This window comes from Danaus plexippus (genome assembly GCF_018135715.1).
Source record: "Danaus plexippus chromosome 3 unlocalized genomic scaffold, MEX_DaPlex mxdp_30, whole genome shotgun sequence".
Taxonomy (NCBI): Eukaryota; Metazoa; Arthropoda; class Insecta; order Lepidoptera; family Nymphalidae; genus Danaus; species Danaus plexippus.
The window spans coordinates 929,571-953,501 of NW_026869845.1; the positions used below are offsets into that span (position 1 = coordinate 929,571).

The 23,931-nt window shown below is 31.6% G+C and overlaps 6 protein-coding genes and 1 non-coding gene across 8 annotated transcripts in view; 6 read left to right on the plus strand and 1 right to left on the minus strand.

Annotated features, from left to right (window-relative positions):
• Nucleotides 1-23,931, minus strand: part of LOC116769196 (EF-hand domain-containing protein 1-like) — a 46,341-nt gene that overhangs the window by 13,254 nt on the left and 9,156 nt on the right. For both annotated transcript variants that reach the window (XM_032660229.2, XM_032660246.2), the window contains exons 5-7: nt 5,802-5,965; nt 838-934; nt 41-128 (exon numbers count right to left, since the gene is read on the minus strand). In XM_032660229.2, coding sequence (XP_032516120.2) covers nt 41-128; nt 838-934; nt 5,802-5,965 — 349 coding nt within the window. The remainder of the gene's footprint in view (nt 1-40; nt 129-837; nt 935-5,801; nt 5,966-23,931) is intronic.
• Nucleotides 7,076-7,149, plus strand: Trnan-guu (transfer RNA asparagine (anticodon GUU)). Its single transcript has one exon. It is a non-coding gene; the product is annotated as a tRNA-Asn (tRNA).
• On the plus strand, nt 15,008-15,977 carry LOC133320072 (microsomal glutathione S-transferase 1-like). Its single transcript, XM_061526819.1, has one exon. The coding sequence runs from the start codon at nt 15,068-15,070 to the stop codon at nt 15,518-15,520; it is 453 nt and encodes a 150-aa protein (XP_061382803.1). The 5' UTR covers nt 15,008-15,067; the 3' UTR covers nt 15,521-15,977.
• On the plus strand, nt 16,476-17,326 carry LOC116769268 (microsomal glutathione S-transferase 1-like). The gene has a single exon (XM_032660313.2). It carries the CDS (start codon nt 16,766-16,768, stop codon nt 17,216-17,218), a length of 453 nt encoding a protein of 150 aa, XP_032516204.2. The 5' UTR covers nt 16,476-16,765; the 3' UTR covers nt 17,219-17,326.
• On the plus strand, nt 17,953-18,594 carry LOC116769277 (microsomal glutathione S-transferase 1-like). The gene has a single exon (XM_032660323.2). It carries the CDS (start codon nt 18,025-18,027, stop codon nt 18,475-18,477), a length of 453 nt encoding a protein of 150 aa, XP_032516214.2. The 5' UTR covers nt 17,953-18,024; the 3' UTR covers nt 18,478-18,594.
• On the plus strand, nt 20,237-21,197 carry LOC133320073 (microsomal glutathione S-transferase 1-like). The gene has a single exon (XM_061526820.1). The coding sequence runs from the start codon at nt 20,470-20,472 to the stop codon at nt 20,914-20,916; it is 447 nt and encodes a 148-aa protein (XP_061382804.1). The 5' UTR covers nt 20,237-20,469; the 3' UTR covers nt 20,917-21,197.
• Nucleotides 22,361-23,931, plus strand: part of LOC116769214 (uncharacterized) — an 89,235-nt gene continuing 87,664 nt past the window's right edge. Inside the window, exon 1 of the mRNA XM_032660256.2 lies at nt 22,361-22,435. The gene's annotated coding sequence lies outside the window, so the exon portion shown is untranslated. The remainder of the gene's footprint in view (nt 22,436-23,931) is intronic.

Sequence of the window (23,931 nt, forward strand, 5' to 3'; positions counted from 1 at the left end):
GTCAATGATATTAAAAAAATAATAGTTATTACGTAATCACCTGGTCTCTCTTTCCATTTCTTGGGTAGTTTTCTCTTCTTGAGTAGAAGTGGGAACGGGTCTTTGCCACCTCTTCCATCATGGAGCTCCTGTCATTGTTGCCAGATTATATATACATATTTAAAATATAAAATTAATGTCAATCTGAAGCACAACGGTTTTAAAAAGGCGTTAACAACGTATAGTTTGTCTGTGTTTCTAAATTTACGAGAGAAATATGTCAGGAAAAATTACAGTTTTCTTTCAATATGTTTTATATCTTAATTCTAACAAGTAGAATCAAATAAAGAGTCCATTGAAATGATAACCGATTCTATTTCAGTACGGCTGTGATATAAAAGCTTAGTCATCCACATTGTATCGCCAATTGTTTATTGCAGAAGTTATAATGGCCGAACACATAATTAAAAATTGTATATGGAGTTAAGTGTTGTACTTGGTATTGCAAGCAACTACTTGAAGTTTATAATGTTAATTAAATTTGGGTTTGAAGTTGCAGGCGGCTTGCATAACTTTGTTTCTCATTGAATTTTTAAAATTATAAGCAAATTTCAGAGTGACTCTCTAGTTTTAAGAATAGATTAAAACTTTGTGGTACACAGTTAATCAGGAATAAATACTTAAAGTAATGATGAATTATTTATAGTATTAGATTATTAAAATAAATATGTAATTGTTAACGTTTTTTATCCATGAATATTCGTGTATTGCATTGGTGAAGTTTACTTAATGAAAAAATACGATTCATATTAAGAGTCCAAAATGATACTGAGCAAACAGATATTATTATCAAATTACCTTTATAGAAATATTGTCGTCTTGCAGGAAATAGTACATCTTGTACTCCGTCAACTCGCCGTGTTCTGCGTCACGGTTGTCCCAAACAACATTAAACCTAAAACACACTCGCACGGAAAAAAAAAATTGCTATTAAACTGTAAAAAAAATATATATTGCAAAAAGTTATTAAGCAATTCAGATAGCATTATAAGCTATTAATGTATAGGCCGTTATATTTTTTATGTCCATTAAATTCGAAATTCATACGACAATGGGTGTAAAAAACGGTAAAGGCCACATTAGGGTCTGCTCTTAGCAATATATTATAAAAACCATCTATAAAGTACTGTGATTTATTAATATCCGACCGCCCTAAAGGGCACAGCCAGTAGGCTTTTGTGAATAAGTAATGGGAATCAAAATACGATTATTCAAAATATAGACGCAAATTAAATACTTATGTAACTAAGAATTTAAATTGCTCGGGTCGATAGCTGGTTACGAGTAATGGCGGTTTCAAACCATTCGATATTATTCAATTTTCGTAAAATTCGACTTTGAGCATTATTTTATTTGAAAAAATCTTTTGTATTAAAAAATTTTACTTTATTATAAAAAAGTTTATTCTTTCCTTCTTCCTTATAATGTCAAGGTTCGGCTTCCAATAAAAGTTGACAAGAAAAAAATATTCCCTATTGGAGCCAACCTTATTTATTGCAAGTAAGCGGTTTCTCACATTTTGGAATTATTTTTATATTAAGAGCACAATAATAAAAAAGTGAATGTAGTTTAATAATCTTTTCTTCTAAATATAATTTCTCTATCCAGCTATATGATGCAAATTATCTGATATTTTTGTTTAGTCAAATTGATATTTTAGATGAAAATGACATCACGAAAGAGATTTATCCGACGCATTTTAATATATTGAAATTCACGGACTTACTATGAACGTACTGCCGATACTCCGTAAAGATTTAGAGGTGTCTGTGATTTGTGGCATAGTTTTTATCACGAGTAACAAGAATTTTATTAATCTGAAAATAATATCAGAATCATTTGATGTAAAAATAAATTTTCTCTTCAAAGCAAAATTTCGTTCAAGCGAAAGTTTATATGTGTATTATACAGTGGGATGTGATATTGGCTTAAATTCGACTGAGCCCTGGTACTTTAGTTAAAGTCTGTGTGTTGACGCCACGACTTGTTTGTGCTTTTTAATGGCCATATTAAATGTGTAGATGAATACGGGATTGAACAAATATTATTCGAGTTTGTTAATTGATAGCAATGACTAAGGAATGTTAAAGACTTTATAATGTGTTAAAAAATAGAGGAAACCAGAAGTTTTGTTAACATTAAAACGTTTCAATGAAATGGTTAATTAAAACTTGATTAAGTATAAAATTTTAATTAAAATCTATTCACTTCTTATAACAATTATAATCGCAATAACACTTGATGAGGTATGAACGACGTTTTCGTTGTTTAACAATGTAAATATTAATTCTAGCTATGTATTTCCATGTTTTGCATATTACATGCAAAAAAAAAATCGTTTAACATGCAGGATTAGGCCTTATTCTGCACGAGAGCTAAAAATCATTGCATCCAAAAACAGGCTTAGCGTTTTTATAACAGTTCGGATGTGATGATTCATGGGAACGTTTTAAAATCACTTTTGCGAGGGCTTTTGCTTGTGGAAGACGTGAAAAATGTTTTTGCTAAATTACTAGCAACAGCAATTTATTTAAATGAAACTAGTGTTATTCGGATTTACTACGCGGATTTTATTATTTAAAAACTACATAATCCCGACGTTTCGGTTACTTTGCAGCAACCGTGATCACGGGCAGACGAGGTGTCTCCTCACCTCGTCTGCCGCGTAGTAAATCCGAATAACACTAGTTTCATTTAAATGAATACTCGCGAAAATCTTAGATCTCATTAACAGCAATTTATGTTTCTAGAAGACGAAAAAGGCAGTCTGGTGACACTTCTAAATCAATAGAGATAAATAAAAATTCACTTTGTTACACTATGCGAACACTTGAGACAATAGCATTTTTTTATATCTCTAGGTACTTGACAAAATTTGACATGTAGTTAAAAATTTAACACTTTTTAGCGGAAGATAAATAAATCTCTCATGTGAATGAAGCCTTAAATGTGATTCAAAGAGATGTCCTTCTATTTGTACTCCTCAATTTCATATTACGCTCTGTTTATTCGGAAGGGATCTAACAAAGATTATGATCTTCCGATATACAAAAGGGATCGGTTATTGCGTTATCACTGGAATTCCCCAAATAATCTCGATCTCTTTATATAAGTTATTTATAAGGTAGAATAAAATATCATGTAAGAGAGGTGTGTTTATTGTCTGTATAACAAGCCACTGGAACAACATAGCTGACCCATGGGAAAACACCAGTTGGATATTTAGAGGCTTTATTTGTTAACGTAGGTAAGTAGCTTTGTTTCCTACGAGCTTTGAACGAAAACACATTACTGATCTTATTTTATTAGTTTTTAAGGGTCAAAGTTGTATATGAAGTGTATATAATTAAAGTAGTTCTGAAATGTATTCTGAAGTGTGGTATAATTAATTTCCTTGTGTAATCCCCTACCCGCCGCTCCTTAGTAAAATCATGTCAAGAATATTGACCTACATTCGTCGACGACTATACTCATATATTTTTTAATAATCAATTGTTTATCGTTTTATAATGTAGACAAACTAACCGATTAACCTGGAGGTGAATGTTTTCTTTTTTTTATTTATGTTAAAGTCCAGGTGCAATTCTTCTCAGAAGTCACGGAGTGTAAGTATTTATGTAGGAGAAGAAGGTCTGATAGAATTTGCAAATAATATTAGACTTAAAAGCTGCGTCACGATTCCATTGACACATTTCTATCAAATCTAGGATTGTACAAATTATTCTATGTTACCATAAGTTTTCGTTATTAAATCTAAATATATTGTAAATTTATCTAAATGTGTATATTTTATTATTTGATATCTGTTCCGCTCTTGTATCGGCGCGTCCATTGATCTTTCCTAAGTCCCGACATTATAAAATTACTTAATTTATCAATATTAATTAAGTCATTCAACCTGTCACTTCAAAGACTTTTGACACCTCCATAATGTTTCAATTTCATTATTTAATTGGTAAGATATTTGAATGATTCAAATTTTCTTATAGCCAATGAATCCTAATCGTATATTATGTCACACTAATCTTGTGAATAAATAGGATGGAACGTAATTTATATTATTTTTCCATTTTAATCAGCAATATTCACTACAAACAAATTACAATGCATTTAGTATCAATAAATGTAACATAGTTTATCATGTAATAAGCATCAATAAACGTAACTTAGCTTTATATAAAACAACTATTTGCTTACATCCCTCGATAGTTCTCATTGTCTTCAAAGTTCTGAATAAGTTTATTAGTACGCCGTTAGTTAATTATACGTTACAATTGTATAAAACGGAGCGTTCAGATCTGAAAGCTGACTGTTTGGTGCCAGATTACATGAATATTAACCTGATGTTGCGATGCAGAAGTGAACGACATTAGTGTATTGAATATTCGCCTGAATATATATGAGGTTGTTTGTTGTCGTGTAAACTGGAAATGGCATATTGATAAAATAAATGTTTATGGTGCCACGTGTTATGTCGACATTTAAGATGAAATAATCAAAGCGGAATACAATATCGAATATATATTTTTTAATACTAACTTAAACCAACGGATTTCACCAATATACTGGGGTTATATTAGATAAAAATAATAACGTAATTTTATTCTGTGTATATTGAATTAATCATAAAGACTTTTCAATTACATGTATTATACGATTTAATTTATTAGAAAGGTCTTCTTTCATCTTAATAACAACGGAAATATCTTGGGCGAAGGTAAAAGGGAATAAAAGAGAATATATATATATATATACATACAAAATATCAACAATAAGTATAATTTAAAAAAAATCCGGACAAGTACGAGCGAGATTCATCTACTAAGTTTTTTTATGACTTAATAAAAATATATACATATTTTAGGGTTTTTTTCCTATATTTCTAGAATAAATCCGTAGTTCTTGACAAATTTTATGATAATGCGTCAACGGAATGTACCCTATATAGTTTAATTCCCTCGAGAGTGTCGAAAAATACGTTATATTCGGGATAAAGGTTATGTCTTTTTGCGATAACTTAGAAGTTTTATTTTTTACATGATCAAGGAACTGTTCAAACGAATATAGAACTTAAATTTAACTTCTGGACAAATGTTATCGGATGTCAATACTAAGCGGCTTAGCCACATATCAAAAAAACCTACCTAGGTATCTCCCCTTTTTCTTGAAGTTATTACAGTAAAGTTAGATTAAAGGAAACCAGAAAAAAATGCTGAGCTTTCATGTAGCACTATCTCTCGATTCCAAACATAGTTACAACAAAAATTTAACATTTTATAGAATTAAAATCTTCTAAAAATATTAAAATATTGATAAAAAAAGAAAACAAATAGATGAGTCGATTCTTCTGTGCCGTGTTAGAATAATTTAGAGTGACTTTAAAAGAACTGAAAGCAGAATAACAAAGGGGCTAATGTCCTCTGTATCTTAAGTAAAGTGAGTAATCAGTACTTCTAACCGTCACCTTTTACCTCAATTCCAATTAAGAATATAATAATATTAAATTATTAAAAAGAGTTTTTTTTTATTACATTCCTGTGACTAAGGAAAATTCTATCTAGTTTTTTGAGAAAGAAATTTTTTATCTGCTTTTACCACGATAGACCTTCAACACCTTGTAGCAATAACATTGAAAAGGCTCCAAATTCGAAGGTTAAATGAGCCGTAGAGCCATAGAATTATTGCGAGGTTGTTCCAATGACATTTTCCTTTAGCGGGGGTTAAAGTTATAATGGACATCTATAAAAATATATTTTACTCACGATAAAACTTTCCCTTCGTATTCTAGAAATCTTAGGAGGCGATCGTCGTGTGATTTCGATCGTTTTGGTGGCTGTATGTTTTTCCAACGCTCCTTTTCTGTGTAAGGGTCTGTAGGTAAATCCTCCTCTTTAGATAACTCTATTCCTTGAGACTCGAGCCATTCCTGTAATGTTACTGTTATTAATAAATTTCTTTTTATTACCCCACGCCTTAAATCCTCCCACGAACAAATCTAACATTTTGAAATGTTCAAAAAAGTGAATGATAGGACATTTGTTCCTAAAACTACCACACGGTTTTTTTTGGGAAACTTAATTTTTATATAAATTTGCTATGAATCCGGCAACAAAGCCGAGGAAAGAAAATTTTTTGCAAGAAAATAGTCATTATATCGGCGTAAAAATCTTGTTTATACTAACTCGGGAAGACATTCATACTTCAAGAAGTAAAGACAACCAGTATACAACTACGACTATTTCAAATGTTCAATTATTCGAACGTAATCAAAATGGATTTTAGTTCAGCAAATTCACAATATATGTCAATAGGGGAAATGATGACGTCACGATCGGCCTTGTATTGGCTCCCAAATGCATATAATTTGTTTTTCATTCAACTTTGTTCATATTATGTTGCGTTTTATTTTCACTTTCACTCTCACGAAATATTAAGTATGATGCCTTGTAAAACTTTGTGGTAATCATCATTTATTTTATTACAGTATAAGTTGTTCACTAAAAATTTGTCACTAAATAATACTAATTTAAATTAAGCTCCTTTTTAATGATATAAAGGCAAAACAGGGTTTTATTTCGAAAATCGATTATGAAAATATAAAATTATAAATATATAAGTTAAGTAAAATGTAGCTTACATTGTAACAGTACATTATAATTTGTATTTACGTATATATTGATTGTATTGTGAGACCGCGAAAATCTATTGTTGGTATCATCACATATAAAACATTCAATATTTGCAGATTCACAAAGACCTTTTTACAGAGAAAGAGATTGGTTCTGTTTACACGTATATATAGAAAATGTGATGAGAGCCATCCCTTGAGTGTGAAGATAAATAATGTTATATGTATAATAATAAAATAATATACTGCTTTATATAAATATTTGGATTTGTAACTGAAAATAATTCTATGCATTCATTTAAATCTTCTTTTATTATATTAATAAAGAAAATTGATAATAGTCGTACGTATGGTAATAATTTTAATATTAATATTACTCGATGCCTTATTTGTTATAAAGAAATACAAGCCTCCGTGGCGCAATTGGCTAGCGCGTTCGGCTGTTAACCGAAAGGTTGGTGGTTCGAGCCCACCCGGGGGCGCTTGTTCCTTTTTCTTTTATTTAATCTATGACAAATTATATCGAACAATTGATACAATCATATCTTACTTTAAGTGGCACAAAATTTTCGGCTTTACTTAACGTCTTTTATTATTCTAAATTTTGCCCGTCGTTTCTAATTTCTATTACTTTCCAGTAACTCTGATGATCACGAGTATGACGTTCAGTTTTCTTAATGCTTACGGGATGAAGAAATCCTTGTCGGCAGATGATAAATAAACAAACCTAACTGACAGACACTTTCGTCTCGTTTGCCCGTGATCACGGTGACTACAATGTACCTATTTGAAATATTGAATCCAAAAATTATAGGTATATTAGCTTTTACCCGTAAAATTCTTAAAAATCGCATCACACTTTAAAAATTTTAAGTAATTAAAATATTTTCAAGCGTTATTACTCTCGATTAGTCGAATAAAATTTTGAATAGCAGCATAAATATAATTGAAACGTTATCTGGATTATCTAGGTCGCTCTGAATTCAGAACAACAATACGCCGGGTGACACATACGATACTAGCGGATAAGGCAATCAGTGGCCGATCGACGCCTATAGTTGGAGAGATTACGCTCTTGCTAGGATTATATTGAAAATTAAAATCGTATGTATGTCAACAGGTTCTAAGAAAATATTACATAACACACTGATAATTTCGCGTAGATTATTACAAGTTTAATTATTATATAAATAGTTTGACATTTATGATTTAGTGACGATACACAAATTCAGGAATATCCGTAGAGATATTTATTACACATGTTAAAGTTATGGTAGTATGTGTAATGTTGCCTACTTATATTATAAAGTTTGTGAGGATGTTTGAATGTTTGTTTCTCTTTCATGCAAAAATATTAAACGGATTTTGGTCATTTGGTATATTGTGGATGAAGTTGCATAACACAGGCTATAGATGTTGCTGCCGGTTGATTACCAAATTGAAATTAATTGAATCTATTTAACTCCAGACGCAAAAATACGTGTTATAAGTTTGTAGTTTATGACTCCTTGTTTTTGTGTGTGTGTTTGTGTGTGTGTGTTCGTGTGTAACGTAGTATTTAATTAAAATAGGAAAGCAAATAAAACAATGAGCGGTTTAGATGACATATCAAAATTGTCTATTCTGTCAAGCTGATTACATAGACTATAGACTAACATTTTTATTTGGTTTATAGCTTAGGACAGATGCCTATAGATACTTTACATCTCCCTTTCTTTATAAACTAAACAAACTTAAAAACGTTTTCTTACATTTTAAAACTAACTTATTATTCTTTAATTAACATGAATGAACATAATAAATTTTATATGACAAAACAATGACTTACTATTATGTGAATAGTAAACTAACATTATTCATCTAATAATTAATGTTGCACAAGAAAATATAAAATGATTGTAAATTTACTGAGCACAGCTTTAATAAGTACTGATTTAAGTGTTATTAAAGATCAAGTCTATTTACTGGTTTTATTATTCTACCATATCTTGATGATCTAGGTGCTGTTGATGGTTGAGTGAGTGTTGACTCCAGCATGTGATTAGAACTACTTGGTGATGAACTTGTTGATGTCGGTTGAGACTCCAGGGCAGCAGGTGATTGTGGTGATGGAACCTGTTGTGTTGTTGGTTCTTCTGTATATTTAATATCAGGAACTACCACTCTGTTTCTGGTTATGTCTGCTTGAGTCTTGTGCAAATGACTGAAGTTTCTGCGTAGTATTTGTCCTTGATCAGTTTGGATGATAACGGATCTTGGTAAACCTTCAGGCCTTTCTAACACCCTTGCCCCCTCCCATTGACGGTGGGCAACTTTGTGTCTGACCTTCTCATTAATTTCAAAAGAATCTGGTTTTTTAGTGTGCCTATTACCATATTTGGCTTGTACTTCTCTTAGTCGTTTAAGCTCAGTGGTCACTCCTGTTATTATTTTTGGTTTTAAGTTGTTGTCGTTTATAGGTAATGGAGATCTGGTAATTCTGCTGTATAGACGTTGATTGGGTGAGCCTAAAATATCATTTCTTGGAGTATTTCTCCAGTTTAATAAAGCAAGTTGGACATCAGACTTGTCCATACTGCATTTTTTCAATATGTTCTTGACTACTTGAACTGCTTTTTCAGCAAGCCCATTGCCCTGAGGGTGATGTGGACTGGAGGTGACATGGTTAAATTTCCACTCTTTTTGAAAGGCCTTGAATTCTCTGGACATGTATTGTGGTCCATTGTCAGTTTGTAGCTCTTCTGGTACTCCATGCACGGCAAACCATTGTTTCAATTGTTCTATAACTTCATACGATGACTGACCTTTTAGCTGTCGAAAATCCACATATCCGGAGTAGCTGTCACAGATTACTATGTAAGTTTTACCTTTTAGTTCAAACAGATCAGATGCAACTATTTGCCATGGAAGTGTAGGAAATTTTTTAACTAGCACTATATCTTTTATGTTATCTCTTTGTGTTTGTTCACAGATGGAGCAGGTTTTGACTAGTTTTATAATGTCGTGGTACTGTCCTTTCCAATAGAAAAGTTGTCGTGCTCTTCTTAAACAGCTGTTTATACCTAGATGTCCTTGATGAATATTCTTTAGCATTTTGGGGATCTGTAATTTAGGTACCACAATTTTATTTCCTTTAAAAATTATACCGTTCAGATAGCTTAGTTCTTCTTTAAAATTAAAATAGTGTTGTAGTTCTGTAGGAAGGTCCCTGACTTTGTCTGGAAATCCTTGTATTATTGTCTTAAGTAGTAACTGTGAGTGTTGGTCTTCTTTTGTGGCTGTAATTAACTCTTGTTTAGCATTTACTGACATAGGTAGTATAACTGCAACTTTCAGATTTTCTTCTTGTTCATATTTTAGATTAGAGGCATCACAGTCTCGACTAAGGAAGTCTGCCAGTGGTATCTCTGTACCTTTTTTAAATATAACTTTTGGTGAGTATGGTGTAAGATTAAATAATATCCGTTGCAATCTTGCTGGAGCAGATTGTATGTTTTTCTTGAAGATAGACTCAAGTGGCTTATGGTCTGATTCTACTGTCAGTTCTTTGCCGTAAACATATTCGTGAAATTTCTTACATCCAAACAGTATAGCGAGTGCTTCCTTTTCGATCTGTGGATAGTTCTGTTCACATTTGGTCAACGCCCTTGCTCCGAATGCTATTGGTTGTCCTTCTTGGAGGAGTGCAGCGCCAAGATTTTTTGAACTTGCGTCTACACTTAATGTTACAGGTTTATTTACATCATATAGTCTTAATACTGGAGGCCTCTGGAGAACTTGTTTTATTTTGTTCCATGTTTCTTCGTGATGAACTTCCCATATAAAGTTTGTATTTTTGTGTAGCAAGTCTCTTAGTGGATTTGTTAGGTCTGACATATTCGGGATGAATTTATTTAGGTATGTGATCATTCCTAGTAGTCTCTGTAGCTCCGTTTTATTTGTTGGCGTCTTCATTGCTTGTATGGCTTCAACTTTTTCTGGGTCTGCTTCTAGTCCATTAGCTGAAACAATGTGCCCCAGGAATTTAATTCTTTCTGATTCAAAAATGCACTTATTTTTATTTAGTTTGAACCCTGAATTCTTCAGTGTTTCTATAACTTTGCTAACAGTTTTCTTAAGTTCTTCTCTACTTTTTGCATAGATAAAGATGTCATCGATTGACACTCTTGCGTTTTTAAATTTACTGAGCAAATTTGTTAAAATTTCTTGGAATATTTCAGGAGCCGATGATACTCCGAAAGGAAGTCTCTTGAAAGAATATCTTCCCCATGGCGTAGCAAAAGTTAATATCTTTTGTGTTCTTTCAGAAAGTCTAATCTGCCAAAATCCTTTTGTACAATCTAACAATGCAAAGAATTTAGAACCTTTAATGTCTGCTGAAATTTCTTCTATAGTAGTAAGTGGAAAATGACGTCTAAGAATGTTTTTATTTACATCTGACGGATCAATACAGATTCTTATTTTACCTTTTTGTCTCACAATTACCATAGGACTCACGGCAGGGGTAGGCTCTGTTTCTGGTTTAATAACATCTAACTTAACCATTCTATCAAGTTCTTGCCTTACCTCGTCTCTTATAGCATGTGGAATTCTTCTTGACGGTCTAATTTCCAGTCTCGGGTTCTCAATAAGGTCAATATCATATTCAAAGTTTTTATAACATCCTAAGCCTTCGAAGATATCATTTTTACATTCACTTTCCTTCAGTGTTTTCACTCGTGCAATAAGTTCTAATTTTTCACATGTATCAAGTCCTAGAATTGGTGTAACTTTTTCTTTAACTATCTTGAATATTATGTTTCTTTTTTCATTTTTTATTTTACATAGTAACTCTGCTTCACCTAGAACTGCCATTTTATCTTCTGTATAACTTATTAAATTTTTGTTCGGCTTGGTTTCAGACTTGCCTTTAGTTTGTTCATCAAGTGTCTCGGTAACACATTGCATTGTGCTCCTGTGTCTAATTTGGCAGCAAATTTTATTTTACCAACTTGTATTGTTTCTGTCCAGTCTTTCTTATCTCCACCACTTACAGCTGATATATATACCTCGTCTTCTGAACAATCTGACATTTCTTCTACAGTGTTCACTTTATTTTTTAATTTAGGATTATAGTTCTTTGTGCGGCACATTTTGGCAAAGTGACCATTTTTGTTGCACTTGGTACAGGGTTTGTTAAATGCTGGACATTCTCTGCGTTTGTGATTTGAACCACACCTTTTGCAGTCAAAATTTTCATTTTCTTTGTTTTTGACACTTTTGTTTTTGACTACTAGTACTTTATCTGTTTTATTTTTGCTTTCAAACTCATCTAATTGTTTGGACGCTTGTTCACTAGTTTTACAGATATTAATAGCTTTGGTTAAGTCTAATTTATCCTCTGTCAACAATTTCTCTCTGACTTGATTGGATCGGATACCAAAAACTATTTTGTCCTTTAACATTTCGTCCAGTAAATTGTCAAATTCGCATTTGATTGCCTGAGTTTTTATTCGGGTTAAAAATTCGTTAAAATATTCATCTTCATTTTGTTCAATCTTAAAAAATATATATCTTTCGAATGATATATTTGTTTTTGGTGCAAAATACTCTTTGAACCTGTTTTTGATGGCGGCCAGGTTTTTTTTTTCTGTATCGCTCAGATTGAAACTATTGTATATTTCGATCGCTTCTGGGCCTATTACTGCCATAAATGTTGCTGCCTGGACATCGGCTGGCTTTTTATCTAGCTGAACAGCGATTGCATACCACTCAAACTGTTGTAACCAGTTTTTCCAACACGTTGATTTGTCCGAGTCAATTTGTAGGTTAGCCGGCGGCTTTATTCCAGATACTGCGTCGTTCGTAGCCATTTTACAACTTTCTCACGAATTTCTTCGTTTCCTTTTTTTAACACGTTTTTAAATAGTTCTGACACCATGTAACGTAGTATTTAATTAAATTAGGAAAGCAAATAAAACAATGAGCGGTTTAGATGACATATCAAAATTGTCTATTCTGTCAAGCTGATTACATAGACTATAGACTAACATTTTTATTTGGTTTATAGCTTAGGACAGATGCCTATAGATACTTTACATTCGTGTGTGTGTGTTCGTGTGTGTCTGTACTACTATGACATCGTAGCTCTGTAAGATATTGCCCGATTTCGTTGCATGTTTCTCAATCAAAAGTCGGTTTCAATTCAAATTAGCACACTATAGATATTAAGTGTCGCTAATTTCGTCTTTATTTGTGAGAAAACTGAAATGAATAAATTTACTATTATTTTATTTAGGTTCACTCAGATTTATGTTTCTACCTAAGCTTTGGAAATATAAAATTGACATATAATTAACAAACAATAATTAGAATTTAATCACCTTGATCGTTCGTAAATGATTACACTAAGTTCTCTATCAATTTAGAATTATTTATATTCACATGACCGTATTAACATCGAACTAGTTTGAACAGACAATAATTCCTAAAAAAAATTCTCAGTAATGGAAAATAAAATTGCATGGCTTCGCTTTACTTCATTGTCAATGAAAAATTGAGATCTTATCATAGAGGTTATCAGTTAACGAGGTGGAAGCCAGTCTTTGATTAATGTTAGCCCCTTAAAGTTTAAATGCACTTTTAAATTGAACGATCACTCCGATGATAGCCTTTGAAGGCAATGAGGCGGTAAACTGCAGTCTACCAAAACTCATTAATTGTTTTTACCAACAACATCTTATTAAATGGATAATTTAACAAATGAGGCTAAGCTTAGATCTATAATGGAAAATAAATAAGGTAAAAATTACTTCAAGTTAATTTCTGTTATACATATTATTTTTTAAATATACAGTACAGGAAACTTTTGTGACGTCTTTATATGAACTTCTCAATCTAGTTGAATGCCCGAGTCCGCCAGCTCCGAGGCTATTTACAAACGTTCTGTAAACATTCGGAGCACGTTCCTTAGGTTTTATAATACTTTTTATATTCCGAGACATGCGATGTAGAAATAGATTTTCTGTTCTTATTTGATATCTCTTTTCATTTTACAATTAAAAGACAACTTCGCATTCTGTGCTATTTCGTATTTTTATACAATTTCAATATAAAATAAAGTAATCGCATAATATATAATTTTATTTTTAGTTTACATTATGCTAACAAGCAAATTTGCTAAGTATGAAACCACAGGCGTTCAATTTAGCACGTGGATGCACTTAGCCGCTAATTGTTTTGATCAATTATGTAAAATAGCCATTTATATAATCAAATCTATTCCATAAATAAATGACATCATGTTGTCGTAAATATTGGAAAGGTCAATATTGATTAGATACAACAGCCTGTCCAAGACTCGCCTTGCATATGCTTCGAAAGCAAAACCGACATAACATTGGATTTCCATCATCCTTAAGGCTTTACACAAACATTAAAATCAATTCTCAATTTAAAGTGTGATTGCGCTACTTTAAGGGAAAGTAAACAAATTGGTATCATGTTTTTATAGCGATGGGTGCAATCATATTTATATGAAAATGTTCTTTAAAATTTCCAGCGGTCCTTGTTACTGTTTGTTTATAATTTTATAGTCAACAAGAACTTGGTTCCTTGCAGTAATACTATCTATATTGCAAGAACCCGGACAGTAGCGATTGGTATCAACTATGAAGCAACGGCAAAAAGCGGCGAAGATCAAAATAAAACAACGAAACATCAAAAAGGGGAGAAACGGAAAATGCAACGAAGAAAACAGAAATCAACATACCTTATAATGAAGAGCTTCAGAGCTCTTAGTTTAGAGCGGTTATTTATGATAGATATCACGAGATATTTACCTGTATGCTTAGTCAAAGTGTGCATTATAACACTACATACGAAGCGTTTCCCGTTTTTAATTCAATAACCAACGTTAATACATAAAGTGAGCAGTGTAATGAATGTAAAAATTTTTAAGGTTCCTATTTTATCCACTGTCGGGTTTTGAATTTCCAATCACTATGTGATAACAGGGTGTAATTTATTTATTGCTTCTTGGAAGGTATACCTTCTTTGATATTATTTGGAACGTCTATCTAACAGGTATTTAAAATTTATATCAATGCTTAATAGAACAAATACTAATCTTCATGACATATACTACTAAGATAATAGTTTCTATAATATAATTTTTTATATTTCATCTTACATAACAATGAAGAATTTGGTAATAATATAGAGATATCTGTATATTTTTTCGTCAGAACGTTCGTTTAGTATTTTAAACTTATCATTTTGTTTAGCGACGTGGCATTTTCCGCTTTTAATCATGTTGTGAGCGATTGTATTGTGTGTGTATTTTGGATGACATCATTTCAGTTCAGTCTGCGGAGTGAAGTGTGCAACACGTATGCTGTTTACAATCAAATATTATTAGACATGGTGCCCGTCACGATCCTGGAACCGGCTGTCAAGTCGTACATAGCGTGCTCCGGAATACTAGCACTCAAAGTATTAGGAATGTCATTGTTGACGGGGCGGATGAGATACAAAAAGAAAGTCTTCGCTAACGAGGAAGACACAAAATTAAAGGATTCAGTTGTGAAATACGACGACCCTGACGTGGAGAGAATCCGCCGCGCTCATTTGAACGACCTAGAGAACATTCCAGTGTTCTGGGTTGTAGGTGCGTTGTATCTTACGACCGGACCGTCTGACGAGGTCGCCGTCAATCTCTTTAGAGTTTACACAGCGGGGAGGATCCTTCACACTCTTGTGTACGCCGTGAAGCCTTTACCACAACCGGCCCGAGGCATATGTTTTGGTATTCCCTTTTGGATCACTATTTATATGGGGGTAAAAATTGTTTCCCATTACATTAAATCTGTTTAAAATATACTTTTAGTGTAATTAAATACTAGTTTATCCTAATTAGAATATCAAATATAATGTTTCAAAAAAGAAGCTATGTAAGTCGTGACAACCAGTAAATATTTTTTTATTATTTATTAATTTCCTTACAAACCCGTACATCTGTGGAAGTGCAGTGGAACTAGATATTTACACAAAACATTTATGCAGTTGTATGTATGTACAGAGCCATCTTACTGCGTCTAAGATTATATTAGCGTAATATATGTACCTACCTTCAGTGTTCTCAAACTTTGCATTTTTAACTTAAAATCAACAGTTATACTTTTAAACCTACTTTAGAAAAGGGATTTGTAAGAATTGCATACTTTTCCTTCTTCTAGATTCTAGAATATAATGAGAATTGAAATCGTATTCAAAAATATAATACTACTGCAAAATATAAACAAATAAAGACATGAGAATGGTTTTGTAAGAACTTATTTATTATATCTCTTCTGAGGCTTATGGCCCTTTTAGAATTAGCACTGTCATATTAAAACCCAATGCAAATAGTGATGGCATTATTGTATGTTTTTTTAAAATAGTGTTGAAGTCAAAAGAAAAACCGAAGGCTAATTATTAGTCATTTCAACTATTTTGCAATTGGGATACAAAATATATTTAAAACAAAGGTTACTGAATTAAAACCTTTTAGGCATGAAATGTACATAACACATTTATCGTTTTCATTAATTCCATTACGAAAATTTACATTTACAAATTAGTCGCTCGAATTTTATTTATTTTTTTCGCTTTTAACTGTTGCAATTAATAAAATACATATAACTGAAAATTATAGTTTAACAAATTATTTTTTCACTTTTTTAAAATCTTAGATTTACTCTCTAAACATGTGAAGTATAAACAGCCATCAATTTTATAATATTTATTATTATAATTTCGATACAAAAAAAGTATTTTTCATTCGACTATTTATTACGACCATCACCCTACTTGAATTTCTTAACACCGAACACAAATATCCACAACAAAAATGTATACGTATCCGTACAACAGATATTTTTACTTATAAACTTTAATTTAGTTTTATTAAGAAATATCAAAAGTAATTACTGATATAACGGACGGAACACACATACCGACATGTTAATACCGTTAGCGTGGACGTCAGACAAAACGAGCTACACTTTATGCCTATCAGTCACTCGTACGCCGACAACCGACGCGAACCATACTTTAACGTTTGATTAAAATAACGTCATAATGCCTGTGTTAGAATTAACAAATCCTGTCGTACAATCGTATATATTGTATTCAGCTATACTAGCACTGAAGCTGTTGTCAATGAGCACACTGACGTCTTTAGTGCGTTTATCGAGTGGTATTTTCTCAAACCCAGAGGACGCCAAGGCTTTCAAAGGGAAGGTGAAATACGACGACCCGATTGTTGAGCGAACCCGTCGGGCTCACCTGAATGATTTGGAGAACATTCCAGCGTTCTGGGTGATAGCAGCTCTGTACCTGACGACGGGGCCGGTAGCGGTGGTGGCAACACTGCTCTTCAGAGTTTACACAGCCAGCCGCATCATTCACACACTGGTGTACGCTGTGGTACCATTACCTCAGCCAACCCGCGCCATAGCGTACATGATACCCTACCTCATCAAGTGGTACATGGGCTTCCAGGTCATGATCTACTATATTACTGCATTGTAATTCAAAACTTTATTAATTTATTAGGATTTTAATGTGCCGGTTTGTACATTGGTGTTTGTTATCATTAAATGTTTCAAACGAAATAAAATAATATGTTTTGTTTCTTTATATTAATGAAGAATTATTAAACCCTGACTCTTCCTTAAGACATTTTGTTTAAGTTATTCAACACATTTCACATATTAATCACAAACATGTAAAATTATGCGCGTTTATTATCAGTGTAAGTGACCCTTTGGAGTATATTAATATATTACACACCGTATACCAAGTTTCTTATCATTTCAAATATAAACACTACTTTAAATAATAAGTAAGTTTAAAGTTGACACTTATAATACTTGAATGATATTTTATTATTATTATAATTTTTATTAAAACCACAAATTATACAACGTCATATACCTACTTATTAAATGTATATTTAATGGCTTCCGTACATTAAAATATAATATTATTTTTAATATAAGGAAACAAACTTCAAGAAATGTTTGATACATTGTAAAAACGGGTTTCGTGTTTATAACGGAATCTGGTCAAAGACCTCTCAAATCTAGTTTTGAAGCGTTTCTGATATAATTTAATAATAAAATGAACAAATAAAGATATCTATTTATACTTAATAATAGATATTTTGTATAAATTTCTTGAATACTATCTGAAATATGAAACGACGCGTTATGTTATGCAACTATATGTTGTTTTTAAGGACTATACGATGACAATTGTGGTTCAGATGATGGCAGTTCAATCTGAGGAGTGAAGTGAGCAACACGTATGCTGTTTATAATCAAATATTATTAGACATGGTGCCCGTCACGATCCTGGAACCGGCTGTCAAGTCGTACATAGCATGCTCCGGAATACTAGCACTCAAAGTATTAGGAATGTCATTGTTGACGGGGCGCATGAGATACAAAAAGAAAGTCTTCGCTAACGAGGAAGACACAAAATTGAAGGATTCAGTTGTGAAATACGACGACCCTGACGTGGAGAGAATCCGCCGCGCTCATTTGAACGACCTAGAGAACATTCCAGTGTTCTGGGTTGTAGGCGCGTTGTATCTAACGACCGGACCGTCTGACGAGGTCGCCGTCAATCTCTTTAGAGTTTACACAGCGGGGAGGATCCTTCACACTCTTGTGTACGCCGTGAAGCCTTTACCACAACCGGCCCGAGGCATATGTTTTGGTATTCCCTTTTGGATCACTATTTATATGGGGGTAAAAATTATTTCTCACTATATGATCTCCTTGTAAAATACAGTATTCAGAAAGACTAGTTCATCCCAAGCAGAAAACCGAGTAAGCTTTCTGAAGCAAATAAAAATGTTCAACGATAATTAATGTGCTGCATCTATTAAAATGTTAAAACTATTTTTTTTTATTACTCCCCTCACTGTGTAATAGATTATTTAACACAGAGTATATATTATTTAGTTAATTGTTTATCTAATTGATTTAATTTCATAAGCTGGTTAACTTTAGTTCCGCAAATCCTGACCACATATATAATATATTTTTTCATATATATCTACGTTATCAGTATCTTTTTAAAACAAAATTGCGATAATAGATAGCGTTGATAAAAACTTATCTCGTGAATAAGTCGCGCTTTATTCTTATTTCATAACAGTTAGCTCCCTACTATTTCTGTGCATGTTTTCCATAGCCAATTTTAACTGTTTCATTTTCAACTGCTCCGCTTACTACCAACGTTATGTATATTTAATGAGAGAAATATTCAAATGGCGTTTGGCTGGAAACAATTACGGATGCATGTACCTACTAATAACAGACTAGCAATTACGGTGTCCATTAAATTTTCCTGCCATTCTAAACGTAGACCAAAGCTTCTTTGTAATAGCAATATATTTATAATTACTTATTCATAAATTCTTGGTTAAGATTATAATTGACGTTGTTCCAAAGTTCAATTTTAAGTATACATTGTATGTATAGTTGTATGAAATAGACAGTTCTAGTAGATAGTGAAACCATTATCACGTAGGGTTTTCGTTGTCGGTGAAAAATATATATATATATACAACTTAATTTGCAGTTTTGAAACATCGTATTGGAATTGCAGATATTCTTAAAAACTTCTTTTGATATTCACGAATTTTCCAATGGAAACGGATCAAACGAGGAAAATTATGAAATGTTTTACAAAATTTTATAGCGTTGCGTTTTCAGAAGTTCCACTGCAACTTTTACAGAATAAATTTATTGTAAGGTTTTCAAGGAGAAAATCAGAGACAGGAAATATTTTACAGATCAGAAATAAAAACAAAAGCATACCGAAATTAATACACAATATTATATTTATATTAAAAATTGTAATTTAGTTAATCTAACAAAAAAATTATTACAAGGAACCAAAGCGAAAACTATATGTGTAATTTGTAACTATACCTCTGCTACATTAATTGCATGACAAAGGTCAAGGTGCGATCATTGAGAGAAAAATTGTATGTAGATATGTTTTAAAGTATAGAATATTCTAAGATAATATCTTTTATAACTGACTATATACGATGTCTTTGGGAATAAAACTCCGTTCCAAAAAAGATTTGAGCCTTAACCAAATTTCTGTTCCATCATGATTTCTTCAATTACAATCCTTATCATGTCTTCTATCAGGATTCCTGACATTTACGTTAACAACTAAACTTGGAGAGGTACAGCGTCTTTTGACAACTGATCAGCTGTGACCGGAATATGAAATTCATACAGAGGTACATATAAGTCAATTGAAAAAACATAGAATAAAAAGTGATTTCTATTTAGTATGTCCGTATGACATATCCAAGATATACAGTTAGGAACCTTACATAGTCCAGACGATAGTATCACAATCAATTATCACAAGTTACGAAAATAATGATGTCGAAGGACTACGATTACGTTTGATTACGTTCTGATTTGACAACGTCGCTACAAAAATATGGCAACAGTTTTATCTTTGATTAAAATTTAATACCTTATGTATTTATCGTAGCTGTAATCAAGATTTTATATATTATAGAATTAGGACAATTCTTATATGAAAATTATAATATTTTCCTCAACCTGTTGCACTCAAACAAGTGGCATTGTAATGCCGCAGAACTGTACGTAACTCAATATTTCGAGGTAAACTTGAACTTGTCACAATGACTAGTCGTTTGCTTTGGGTAATAAAACAGTATCAAATAGCGTCCACTAGTGATTAAACCGCTGTGTTGACCACACGTACCAAATTGTATCATCATGTTTCCTATAACTGATCCGGCCGTTAGTTCATACATTCTGTATTCCAGTATCCTAGCTCTGAAAGTTCTGTTTATGGCTGTGTTAACGGGACGAGTGCGTTACGGTAAGAAGATTTTCGCGAACGAGGAAGACGCAAAATTCGTTAACGGTAAACTGAACTTAAATGATCCAGACGTCGAAAGAGTACGAAGAGCACATTTGAACGACCTAGAAAATATACCAGCCTTTTGGATGCTTGGAGCTTTGTATCTGACAACAGGTCCTGTAACCAAATTTGCTTGTACCTTGTTCAGATGGTATACAGGGTGCCGCATTGTTCACACATTCGTGTACGCAATAAAACCCATGCCTCAACCTGTGAGGGGTATTGTATATGGGATTTCATATTTAATTAATTGTTATATGGCAATACAAATTATATGGCATTACATTGGTGCTCTGTGACATAGTGTAACTAAATTACAGGGTAAGATTTTATAACAACAATGTTATTTGTTTTTTGTTACCATTTTAAATGTTTGTGCAAAATAAAAAATGGATATTGCATAAAAATTATATATTCTATCTAATATAAATGTCAAACTATGATTTATAAAAAAAAGTAATAATTTAAGATGCAAAAAATATGATAATATTTAATGTGCAATAAAATTGTTCTAAGTATATATTTGAATAGCAGATAAAAAAATATATGAAATGTAGTAAACGAAGCAATTTTTTTCTTAGCTGTTTTTTTTCATTCAATTTCACTACAAAACGATATATTTTTATACTTAAACAATGCTCGTATAAAACCGATGCCACACAGAAGTTGAAAATATAATTTGTCAACATACTGCACCTGGCAACGATTGATTGATGAAAACTAACGCTATGGACGTCCGACACTGCACAGCTGCCATATTTCTTTAAACAAAAAAATGTCATCAATGAAAAAATGGAACCTTCTCAAAAACTATTTTACAAGAAGTGTATTAAAGTCTTATTAAAATGAAGCAAAGTGTATTTTCTTTTTGCAACAAATACACTTCAGTATACCTACTAGTTAAGCGAGGATTAACTATCAAGACCCAATTATAGATGTCCTAGAAAACAACGTCGGCAGAATCGAAGCAATTAATGTAGTATATTATGTTCCATTTATTTTAATTATTTATGATCTTTTCTAAACATCGTCTATTAATTGCATTATTATATAAATGTTGATTTTTTCATAATATTTATATTGAATAGGCACTAAATACTAATCATTTTATTATTTAGATTTATCAATATTGAAAACGCCTGATTCTTTTTAATAGCATTTATCATGTTTAAACAATTAGATATTTATTTATAAAAATATTAATGTGCATAATATACAAATATTCGATTTTATTTAATAAAGGCTTGCAGATTTCTAAAATACGAATTTAATAAAACAACTAAATACATAGTACTTTGCTTAGAAATCATTATCTCCACCAACCGTGGTATATATAGATCAAAAATATTTATTGAAACTTCTCAGAAACTTATCATCGAAGTTATCGGGGTATAAAAAAATTCAAAACCTTGTTGTTATTGAAAAATTAAAAACAGGTGCAGAGCTCATTTTTATCAATTTCATTTACTCCTTTTTTAAGGATTAATTCTCTTATTGATATAACCTTAAGGATTTTTTTACCGATTGTATTCCAATAATATAAGTGTTTCGCTAAGATCTTTTTTTTAAATTTGACTATATAATTGGAGTAATGATGTTTTATTAAGAACGTTAGAGTTGTTACAACGTAAGGAGCAGTTTGAAAAAATCCATTAAATTTAATTGATATTAGTCATGTAAGTATTGATAACAATAATTGATTTAATATAAAAAAGGCGGCCGCAGCTAAACACACACCCGCAGAAATAGCTTTATAAATCCAGTTTACTCTGACCGCGGGCATCGGTCACGGGCGTCAAGTGAACCTAAATAAAAACGGTAAGAAATATTTAACCTACAAAATATTTTAGGATAGTCATACACAGAACGGTATAATATTAGGGATTATTTGCAAATGATTCGTTTATATGAAATAGTTTATCGATAATATAAATAAAACATCAAGCAACTCGGTAATCGCTAGGCGTCTGGTCAATAAAGTGGAGATTATTAGCAACAAACGTGACGTCACAAGAGGGAATTATCGGCTGGTCTTCCATCTCGCTCGCACATGTGTAATAATTTCCGTTCCTTCTCTAACATACGAATACTTCAGATTGCGTTGTCTATGTTATTTGAGTATAGAATAATAATATATACAGTAAAAATTTTTTGATAAATTTAACCGCCAAAAGATTTATAATTTATAGTTGTTTGCACTTTGTCAGCTTGAAATTATTTTTAATAGGTGAAGTTGAATGTTAATATTACGTATCCTTTTCCAAAATATTATATAATAGGTTCATATATACTTTCACTTCTTAAATTAAAATTTTATCGAATGATTAAGAGTAGATTATATTTTACTATTATAATATTATGACTTAAGAAGTAATTGGTTTTACGGCACTAAGTATCCAAATACGAAATTTTATAATAAGCAAACCAATTTGTATGAGACTAGATTACGTAACAATTTTTTTTTAAATACGTTATCGTATAAAACTCCTACATTTATAATATTATTTTACTGGATGTGAATATGGTTGTAAATAATATGTTAAAATTTTGTACAAATTCATATAATTTCGTGTTAACGCTACCACAAAGTAATTAAAATATCCAATGATAAACAATTAATGAAGTATTTTGTACCAAAAAATATGTGCAAGCTAGATCTCAAAATGAACATACCTAGTTGTATTAAATATCACTCAATGAATGAAATTTTGTCTGCAATCAATTATTGACCATAAATAATACACTTGTACAGTAAACTGCCATAGACATAAGGACTTACAATAAAATAAAGGTATCAGATTGCCTTTTTATCCGGCGTCTCTTAATTAATCTGATTTAATAATCGATCAAAACAATATATAAAACATCCAGCTGTCACAAGTCATAATTGACTTTTCCCATCAAAAAGTACGTTTTGACAAATCGGGTCTTATGTTTTGGTCATATTCAAAATAAAAAAATTACAATTTTACCATTTATAAGTATTTATATATGAATGCAACTGTAAAACCAGTTATTTTATAAAAATTAAATACAATTCTAGCTTTAAAATAAATCTCAACTGACACTAAATCTTTCGTTCGTTTATACCCTTTTGAGAAATCTCGATTTAGTCTCTCCTATTAACTAAAAATCTATTATTTACCAAATTGTTTTTATCATATTAACATTTGGCTTGAAGGGCAAAATTTTCATAAAAAGCTTTATTTTGCTCAAAACGTATTTAATGCAACTGATTGTATCATTGTACGGTCATAGTATTAAGAAACTATGACTATTCACTGTCCGTGAAGATTTCATGGATGAAAGAAAAT

Excerpts from the sequence above, each read along its gene's own strand:
- LOC133320072 (XM_061526819.1), top strand. The coding sequence starts at position 15,068 with ATGGTGCCCGTCACGATCCTGGAACCGGCTGTCAAGTCGTACATAGCG.
- LOC133320073 (XM_061526820.1), top strand. The coding sequence starts at position 20,470 with ATGTTTCCTATAACTGATCCGGCCGTTAGTTCATACATTCTGTATTCC.
- LOC116769277 (XM_032660323.2), top strand. The coding sequence starts at position 18,025 with ATGGTGCCCGTCACGATCCTGGAACCGGCTGTCAAGTCGTACATAGCA.
- LOC116769268 (XM_032660313.2), top strand. The coding sequence starts at position 16,766 with ATGCCTGTGTTAGAATTAACAAATCCTGTCGTACAATCGTATATATTG.